General features: G+C 43.3%; 2 protein-coding genes across 2 annotated transcripts in view; one reads left to right on the forward strand and one right to left on the reverse strand.

The window, feature by feature from the left end:
• TG (thyroglobulin) overlaps positions 1-10,540 on the forward strand; it is a 209,880-nt gene that overhangs the window by 142,803 nt on the left and 56,537 nt on the right. The gene's annotated exons all lie outside the window — the stretch shown is intronic.
• SLA (Src like adaptor) overlaps positions 1-10,540 on the reverse strand; it is a 28,084-nt gene that overhangs the window by 8,413 nt on the left and 9,131 nt on the right. The window contains exons 3-4 of the mRNA XM_006021981.3: positions 5,641-5,740; positions 195-281 (exon numbers count right to left, since the gene is read on the reverse strand). Of these exons, the coding sequence (XP_006022043.1) occupies positions 195-281; positions 5,641-5,740 (187 nt within the window). The remainder of the gene's footprint in view (positions 1-194; positions 282-5,640; positions 5,741-10,540) is intronic.

The raw sequence follows: 10,540 nt of genomic DNA on the forward strand, positions 1-10,540 counted from the left end.
AATTCAGATGTGTGTATCTAGTTCAGGCCATTTCTGAAATCGATTTTATGCCTGTCTGGTTATTAATTGTAATTATTATTGCAATTATGGTTGCATCAGAGGGCCTAGATGAATGTGAAGGCTTATATCGTAAATCGTAGTATCACAGCCCCTGTAGTTTTGGAATGCCAGAGAGATCGGAGGGTAATACTCACCCGTGGTAAACCTTTGCTACGTGTTTCCCGGGAATATAGTTTTCTCGACCTGTTGTGAGAGAATGGACTCTCCACCAGCCTCCTTCACTGTCAAACCAAGAAGATAAGTATTGTTAGATGTGTTTGGGGGTCCTGCCTTCATTTTAGAAATGAGCTAAGCCAGAACATGGTCCAACAGGCAATACGTATTAGCTGGTCAGTGTTTTCAGGTATACATGAACACATTTTAGTTTCTTTCATATATTGTCTGTCTTCTGCATACGATTGTTTGCTACACCCTTGCTACAACTGGCTACATAAATAGACAAATATTTTAGCTCATTTAAGCTGCCTACATAATGAGTCATTTTTCTGTAGTCCAACTGAACAGTTTGCCTTCAGCTTTTCAGCTTTCTCATACAGAGCAGCTTTACAACCCTTGGTTTTGATTTTTTAACTTTTATATCCAGATTGTGATTGCACCTTGCATGAAACTTGAATGTTCTTTTTGTGGGGGTTTACTACAAAGCTTTCCTAAAATGAAAATCAGCCTTGTGTTTTACTCTGATTCCTAGAACTGCATGCGCCAGGGATCAGCACCTCTAGAGCAATATAGCTCCATTGAATCAATGTGTACTCTGGCTCAGAATGGATATCCTGGGAGTGAGCAGAGCTCTTAGCAAGACGAGTGGTTCCAGTCTGGGACGTATCTGCTATAGTCCTGGGTGACAGCGAGGGCCAGGCTTCCAAAGGTTCAAACCCGTCCAGTAAGCATCCCAAAACTCTGATAATGATCTGAATCGCCCAAGCCTGTGGGGACTTTCAAGGCTCCATAATTTTTATTTCTTTTCTATGGACTATATGAAACTTCCTGTTTCCAACTGATGTACCAAATACCCTGAGAGTAGCATTGCTTGTATTATTTAGGTATTCTCGCTTTTCATCACAGCCAAGAAGTTTAAGAATAAAAACCAGAAACAAAACCTAAACCCCAGATATTATATCCCAATCTCTCACATTCCAGCCTGAAGAAACCCCAGGAAGGAATGATCCCCCTCCTGGAAGTATGTAAGTGGAGGGATAAGTTTGTACTGCTCACTTATGCATCCTGCTCTGTAATGGGCACCAGTAAATGGTAAATGGGCATGTGTCCTAAGCAAATTCTGCTTATTGTGTTGTTGACCTAATTCATGCAGACAATTCCTACGAGAGCAAACAGAGATTTCAGCACCGTCATGTGAATCTTTACTTGCACATAGTTGTTTGAACTGAAGACTTAGAAAAACGAAGAGCAAGGAACAGTGTGTACTTCTTGTAAATACTATTTGACATGGTGTCTCTGGCCACCGTTGCTCTGACTGACTGAGCTTTGCTGCTTTTCTTCAAGATTTATTTCTGGAATGACCTGGCAGAGAGGGTATCTTCAGCTAAATACATGTAGTGGGCAACTAAAATACATTTAGGTCACCATGCGCCCCTGTGGGGAGCACAGACCTTTTCTTTAGGATAGCAGAGCCTGTTTATTAGGGCTGTGTGAAATTTCGCTGGCTGTTTCAATTCAACACTGTTTTGACTCATTTCGAGTTCAAAACAGCAAAATTGAAGTGAAACAAAGGGCTCTGAAACAGCCTCAAAACAAAACAAGGCTAATTGAAACGTTTAAAAAGTTTCCAAACATTTCAAGTTTCGAAGCAGCCAGGTGGTGGGAGACGGGAGAACCAGGGCTGAGCTCCCAGCGGCTCCGCAGCCCCACGTGGCTCAGCCGGGACCGCAGCCCTGGCTCTGCCCACCTCCTGCCGCCAGGCTGCGGGAATTTGATCACAGCGCAGGGGAAGGGAGCTGAGCCCGATCACTCAGTTTCCCTCCCAAGCCCTACAGTCGGGCTGGGGGAAGGGAACTGAGCCCAGCTGCTCTGAGTTCCCCTCCCCAGCGCTAGATCGGGCTGGGGAAAGGAACTCAGCCCAGCTGGGCTCAGTTCCCACCCCCAGCCTGATCGTAGCACTGGGGAGGGGAACTGAGCGATTGGGCTCAGTTCCCTTCCCCGGTCCCAGGCAGCAGCACCCGGCTTCCCTCCCTCATCTGGCAGGCAGATCAGGGGCCCACAGCCCTGGGAGGACTGGCACAGCCCCAGCAGCCTTTTGTAAAGGGAAATCCTGCCTCACCAGTCTGCTGGATTTCTTTGAGGGTGTCACCAAGCACATGTCCAACTGGCTCCCCTTTGCCCTTTAAAAAGCATTTGACAAGGTCCCTCACCAAAGGCTTTTAAGAAAACTGCATGGGATTTGAGGAACTGTTCTTCTGTGAATTGAGAGCTGGTTAAAAGATATAAATCAGAGGCTAGGGCTATAAATGGTCACTTTTCAGGATGGAGAGAGGTAAAAGTGAGGTTCCTCAGGGATCTGTGCTAGCCCTATTTTGTTCAACGTTTTCATCAATGACCTCTAAATAGGGGTGCACAGTGAAATCTCCAAGTTTGCAGACAGTACTAAATTATTGTGGGTAGTCAAGTCCCAAGCCCATGAAGAGAAGCTGCAGAAAGATCTCGCTAAGCGGAGTGGGTGGGCAAAAAATGTCAAGTGAATGTCAGTGTTGATAAGTGCGAAGTAATGTACCTGGGGAAAAAATACCCTCAATTATACGTTTACAGTGCTGGGTTCTCAACTAGCTGTTATGACTTGGGAAAGAGACCTTGGAGTCGCTGTAGATCATTTTTCAAAAACATCAGCTCAGCGTTCAGTGATGACCAACAAAGCCAATAAAATGTTGGGCATCATTAAAAAGGGAATTGAAAACAAAATGAAGAACACCATCATCCTGCGCTATACAAATCCATAGCGCAGCCATATCTTGAATGCTGTGTGCAGTTCCAATTTTATCTCCTTTTGGAGATGTGGGGACTGGAAAAGGTACAGAGAAGGGCAAACAAAATGATCAGGGGCCTGGAGCAGTTGCCATACCAAGAAAGACTATAAAGGCTAGCACACTTCAATGTGGAAAGGAGAAGGCTGATGGGGGGATAATATAGAGGTTTATAAAATCTTGAAGGATATGGACCAAGTGAACAAGGAACAGTTATTCACCAAATCCCAGAATATTAGAACTAGGGAATACCCACTGAAATCAGTAGGTGACAGGTTTAAAATTAACAAAAGAAAACACTTCTTTATGAATGCATAGTTAACTTGTGGCATTTATTGCCACGGGAGGTGATGAATGCACATCCAGGTTCAAAAGGGGACTGGATAAATTCATGGATGATGGATCTATTAATGGCTATTGAACCGACTGGTTGGAGATGTTTCCTTTGGCATCTGTAACCTAATAAATGATGGAGGGCAGGGAGGGTATTCAACAGGGATAGATTACTCTAGAGATATTCACTTCAATGCTGTCCCTGCATAACGTGCATTTTTTGCCACTGCTAGGGATAGGATACTGGGCTAGATAGAACATTATGGCACTTTTTATATTCTTATATTTGCATGAATCATTTCAAGTGCTTTCTCTTCTGTGCTATAAACTGAATCAAAACAGGAAAAGGAAAGTTCCATTTAATGCTTACTTTGGCACTTGTTTATTACAAGGATACACTCTCGATCACTCCACAACAGATATATACATATATGAGAGAAAGAGAGATATTATATATATATATATCTATATATCTATATATCTATATATCTATATTTATATATATTCATTCAGACTGAATATATATAGTCATTCAGACATATGCACCCCATGACTAATTTTTTTAATGAAGTTCAGAAATTATTAGAGTGTTACCTAGAGAGTTATCTGTGTTATCCAGATAGTGTATGCAGTAAATATGATGTACTTCAAAGCATAGAAGACTGAAATAGCAGGACAACTGCTTAACAGATTGAAGAAATCAAAGGAATTGAGAAACTGTCCCAAGGGGCAATGGGTTGGTGACAGATAACCTCTGCTTCAGGCACCTGATCATGTCAGAAGTGGATTGAATTGGACACATAAGAACTAGGTAGGAGCCTCAGCTGATGCAAATTAATATAGACCCTTTGGCCTGGAATCTCCAGTCCTCTAAGCCCAGTTTGTATTACGTGTGCCATGTAAACTGGGGTTTGGTCAGAGATCACTGGTGGAGAATTTTTTTTCATGTAGGGTAATTCTTCATCAGGAAGGAGGTAAGTGGGCCAGCTCCTTCATCTGTTGTCCTTCCACTCGTGTCACAAGGAAGGGATCAAGTCCTGGGTTCTTTGGTGCAGGGCACTGTGTGGTCATGAAGGGGAGGAGCTGACAGGGTTGCACCATGCTTGATCCTGTGCTGCTTCAAGGCTCTTCACAGGTCTTATACCAGTAGCAGAAGTTAAAGGGAGGAGGCTACACCTCTCATTTCTGCCAGAGTCATGTGGACAAGGGTCACAAAGCCACTACCAGCATCTGTGGTTGCTGTTTTGCACTGCTCCCACAGTTTGGACATAAAAGAAAAGCAGGTCCATTGGCTTCAGTCTACTCCAGTGGAGTGTCTGGCTGTGTATCTTTGTTTGCAGGACTGTCTATAACACGGCTGAAATGAATCAGAATGGGAATTGGAAGCCAAGTTTGTATTTATTACAGTCCATGGTATTTTCATGGGAACAGGTAGATTCACCAAAACCAAAAGGAAAGTGACATCAAAATTATTGTGTTGGAAAAGTTTCTTAAGCCCAGGATGGAACATAGGGAGGAGGGCGGTGCAGGCTAGAGGGAGAGTATCCAGTGAGCAGAGTGCAACAGGGAACTCTCTTGAAAGACTCAAGTCAAGTCTCTCTTGTGCCTGACTTGAACTATTCTGAGAATCTCTTGCTATGCTTTTTATTTATTCTTCTCCCCCTCTTTTCCCCCAGAAAAATATCAGAAGGTCTTGGTTTCATTCTGCATCAGAAGTGACACAAATATCAAAACCTCACTCCTTTTTTTGCAAACCGGAACTCTTGATTTCTGGCCAGCCCTAATGTTGAGTAGGACCATACCTCAGGGTATTCTTTGTCGAAGGACTTAAATAGGAATACAAGTCCCTCTAGGTGTGGGAAAATTTGGATTAGGATTAATTGTCTGTCTTCTCCTAAAGTTGCAGTTGATTAAGCATTCAGATGCCTATACAAAGCCAAATCAGTCTTGCCCAATATTCTTATTGACTTCGTGAAGGGTTAGTCAAGGGTGAGCATTTTGCATTCCCTGTACATAAGGTCACCACATAAAGTTCCCTCTTGGTTGATGCAGTACGGTGCTGACTGCTCCCTCTGCTCAGTGAGAGTTGAATCTCATGTGAGTAACTGAAAGGACATTATCTGTGAAGAACTTCCTCATGAGCAATGAGAGTTTCCCAGAAGTAGTTGAGTCTCAGACATTCTCCCATAGAAGAAAACAAAACCTCGTATCCATATAGCATAAAATGAAACAACAGCAGTTGTATTAGAGTCTGAGTGAAATGGAAACAACTTACTCTGATAACACACGTAATTTCTCCCCTACTTGAAATATTGGCTCGCCAATATCCGGAGAGGGATAATCATAAAGGACAGCAAGGAAGTCGCTCTCCTGACCTAGGGAAAAAAATGAAAATGCCATTATTAATATTGTTTACAGTCTGAGCTGGACTTTAAAAAATGTTTTCCAAAATGGGACCCTCAAAATGTAAGGATATGCATGACCTGAATTTGGGCTTATGCTTCCATTAATCTTGTATTTATTTACTTCTAATTAACTGAAAGCTTACAAAGCGTCTTTGACTAATAATTACTGTATGTTAGCAAGAGACTTATCCTGAAACTAGCGTTATGTATAAAGTTTCATAAGCTTAGGAAATGTCCTAGTCTGAGTAATATCTCTCTATATGCAGTCTTAATTTCAATCTGAGTAGTGCTGATTATTAGGTGTATGATATTTAGGTAGGTAAGGGTGGATATTGGGTTTTGTTCCATTGTTCAGCTGTGGTGCTCTTTTCAAAGATATGCACATAGGTTAAATATAGCAAGAGGGGGATTTCTTTGTAAAACCAGTCTGAGGGGGAGACAAGTCCAGGAGAGTTGGCTATACTTTAAAGAAGCCTTACTGAGAGTGCAGGAACAAACCATCCTGATGCACAGGAAGACTAGCAAGTATGGCGCTTGACTTAGCAAGGAACTCTTTAGTTAACTAAATCAAAAAAAGGAAGTTTATAAGAAGTGGAAACTTGGACAAATAACTAGGGAAGAATATAAGAGCATTGCTCAGGTATGCAGGGATGAAGTCGGGAAGGACAAAGCGAAATTGGAGTTGCAGTTAGCAAGGGATGTGAAGGGTAACAAGAAGGGTTTCTGGCTGATGCAATTACAGAGCACTGGCCATCAACTCTGAAAACTCGTGGCTATCAGGAGAGGTCCTGGATGATTGGAAAAGGGCAAACATAGTGCCCATATTTTAGAGGGGGAAAAAAGAGGATTCAGGGAACTACAAACCAATCAGCCTCACCTCAGTCCCCAGAAATATCATGGAGAAAATCCTCAAGGAATCCATTTCTAAGCACTTGGAGGAGAAAAGGGTGATCAGGAACAGTCAGCATGGATTCACCAGGGACAAGTCATGCCTGACCAACCTGATTGCCTTCTGTGACAAGGTGACTGGCTCTGTGGATGTGGTGAGACCAGTGGATGTGGTGTACCTTGATTTTAGCAATGTTTTTGATACCATCTCCCACAACATTCTCACAGGCAAACTCAGGAAGTACAGGCTGGATGAATGGACTGTAAGATGAATAGAAAACTGGCTGGAGCATCGGGCTCAGAGTGTAGTAATCAATGGCTTAATGTCTAGTTGGCAGCTGGTATCAAGTGGAGTGCCCCAGGGATCAGTCGTGGGGCTGGTTTTGTTCAATGTCTTCATCAACGACCTGGAAGATGGCATAGAGAGCACCCTCAACAAGTCTGCAGATGACACCAAGCTAGGGGGAGTAGTAGATATGCTGCACGATAGGGCTACAATTCAGAATGACTTAGACAAATTGGAGGATTGGGCCAAAAGAAATCTCATGAGGTTCAATAAGGACAAGTGCAAAGTCCTGCACTTAGGATGGAACAACCCTGTGCACCAGTACGGGCTGGGGACTGACTAGCTGGGCAGCAGCTCTGCAGAAAAGGACCTGGGGGTGACAGTGGACAATAAGCTGAATATAACCCAGCACTGTGCCCTTGTTGCCAAGAAGGCTAATGGCATCCTGGGCTGCATTCGTAGGTGTTGCCAGTAGGTCAAGGGAAGTGATTATTCCCTTCCACTTGGCATTGGTGAGGCCACGTCTGGAGTACTGTGTTCGGTTTTGGGTCCCCCATTACAGAAAGGATGTGGACAAATTGGGGCGAGTCCAGCGGAGGACAACAAAAATGGTGAGAGGGCTGGGGGACATGACTTATGAGGACAGGCTGAGGGAACTGGGCTTATTTAGTCTAGAGAAAAGACGACTGAGGGGGATTTAATAGCAGCCTTCAGCTACCTGAGGGGGAGTTCAAAAGAGGATGGAGCTGGACTGTTCTCAGTGGTGACATGACAGAACAAGGAGCAATGGACTCAAGTTGCAGCAAGGGAAGTTTAGGTTAGATACTAGGAATAATTTTTTCCCTAGGAGGGTAGTAAAACACTGGAACAGGTTACCCAAACAGGTGGTAGAAGCTCCATCCTTGGAGGCTTTCAAAACCCAGCTAGACAAGGCCTTGGCTGGGATGATCTAGTTGGAGCTGGTCCTGCTTTGAGCAGGAGGTTGGACTAGATGTGACCTCCTGAAGTCCCTTCCAGCCCTAATTTTCTATGATTCTAAAACAATAGGAAATCAGAGAATTAATGTCCCTTTTCTTTCTGGTGTATGGTTTGTTACTAGACAGGATAGCTAATAGTCTGTCTGTTCTTTTTCTCCCTAATTACATACCAGTGATGGAACACAGACTTTCTTCATTTTTGTCAATGGAAAAGTAAATTCACATGATCTGTCCATTCATATCCATTTGTAGTTTTGAGAGCAGAGGTCAAAAAGTAGGAAGTCCACAAGGAAGCTCCCTTTTCCCTGTTCCAACATCACACTTTGTTTTAAATGATGGATTCTGAATATATTTCTAATAACATGCTAGGGTGATGCCCTTTATGTAAGGACAACAGAGACACCTCTGTGCCTTGTAGCCTCCCTGTCTTGGTTCAACATATCGTAGAAAGGGATTGGAATAGATAAAGTACGTTAGAGAAAGTCACAACAGTGAGAGATCGAAAGAGATAGATGCAGACACGTGCATGCACTTCCTGTTGTGTCTGTTCCTTTCTAGATTGTCTTTAGGTTGGTAGTAGCAAATGCAGTGAATTGAATTTAGGGCAGAATGTGGAATGAAGGCTGGCATGGAGGTGTAGGGTGAAGTCTGGGCATCACTGCCCAGAGCTATGTAGTTCAGGATAGTGGTAGAAGACTAATTAAAAAAAACTAGAGCTGTGAGGAAGTATGATATGGAGAAGTGCTCTATTAATAGTTATTTTTTCAGTAATGGGTTTGGTAGGGCAAACCCCTTGTTGATGTGTAAATAATGGGGGCGAAAATAAAAGCCTTAGGAGTATATTGAAAAGGAATGTAAGAGATGAATCACTTGTGCGTCAGTTTTGGATGGATTTTTTTTCATTGAAACTTAACCACAATTGGAAATGATCTGTCAAGTCTGTAAATTTAAAGAAGTAAAGGACAGACTGCGGCTTTTTCATGGAGGCGGTCCTATTAGGTAGTTAATAGCCATGCAGTGCCTTATGTTTGTTGAATATGTCAAATTCTGCAGCTGGGATGAACTGGTCAACGGCATGTTTGTTAATGGTATCAGTCATTTTTCTTTTGACTTGGGCCAAGAAATTAAGTGAGGCAGGTATCCAAAGTTTTACCTCAACTCAGCTCCCGGGTTTTATTATTGTATAGTAAGTTTGAAAGAGGCTCTACATCTATGTGCATCTACAATTACTTTCCCTTTATGGAACAGAAATTCAGAAATCTTGCTGGTGAAAGTCTGCCTTGTGCTTAGTTTGGCTAAATTACAGTAGGCTGGAATTACTGATCAGCACGATGCCGACCCCTTTTCTAGGAATCTCAGAGAAATCAATGTAAGATTAATTGAAGGGAAAGTACGCAGAGTGGGGCTGGAGCACTGTTCCCCTCCATTATCACTACGATGAGGCAGGAGGAGTGTAGAAGGCAGTGCTAAATGGAAGGGCGTTAGCTTACATTGATTGCATATCATTAAAATGCCTTAGAATTTTAACTTCATGGGGCTATTTATAAAGGTTTCATTTCCATATTGAGATAGGCGGTGGAAAATGAACTCTGCTTATCAGCCCTTCTTGCTTGTGTGCACAGTTGCTTCCACGCTGCCATGCATCAGGGGATGCGTCACTCTCTCTAGACGGCAGGGACTATCACTGCTTTCACATTTTTTGTTTTTCTGTTTTTGTTTCAATTTTGCACATGAGCTGTGTCGTTCCGAGCGGGAGGGGGCATCATAGAACTAACTGGCACTTTCCGTGAGCGTGACTTCTTCGAATGTGTCTCTTGATCCAGAAGAGAGCACCAGCTCAGGTCATTTATTCGAACCCTTCCAGCAGTCCTCCACCTCGCGTACTGTGGGGTTTCATTTAAAATGGAGTGTGAAGCCAAATCAGCCCACATTTATCGTGTTGCAAAGCCAACGAGCCACTCCGTGATGTTTTTTCAAAACCCCAGATCACCCCAGGTTTGCCTGTATCTCTTGCAGACACCCGTGCTTCAAAGTAGGGACCCTACAATAATCCTCTTATCTCAAATCCAGTCTCAGGAGCGATCGGAGGCATTTGATCCAGTCCCACCCCCACCGCCATCTACCAACCTTTTGCCTTTGTAAGACTAAAACCTGACCAGCAGTTTTCAAACCCAACGTCTCTTGCAGTTTTAGATGTTTCCTCTAATGGGGAATGGTCTAGCAGTTGCAGCAAAAAACAAAAATAAAAATCTAAGACGGTTATTTCCACTTAATCGGGTGTACTCTAAGGTTTCTAAGCTAACACGCTTATAACCCCCTGGGTGCCTTGTGACTCTCAAGTGCTTTTAAACAACTCACTAAGGGTTCAGTTACGACTTGTGCTGCACACCTAGATGAGGGAGCCAGGGGGCACAAGCACATGCTAACATGCCAGCATAGTTTAAATGAACACTGGGACTCTTGTACACACCGCATTATTCCTCCCCTGGGGTAAGTGGATAAGAAAGGGCAGAGAAAGCTGGAACCAGGGTTCCCTCCCATCACTTCCTGACTGCCACAGCTCAGTTGTTATTGGGGCGTTATAATTTAGTGCTGGCAATATCTGCAGGAAGTAGGGAA

The sequence above is a fragment of the Alligator sinensis genome, unplaced genomic scaffold, assembly GCF_000455745.1.
Source record: "Alligator sinensis unplaced genomic scaffold, ASM45574v1 scaffold651_1, whole genome shotgun sequence".
NCBI lineage: Eukaryota > Metazoa > Chordata > Crocodylia > Alligatoridae > Alligator > Alligator sinensis.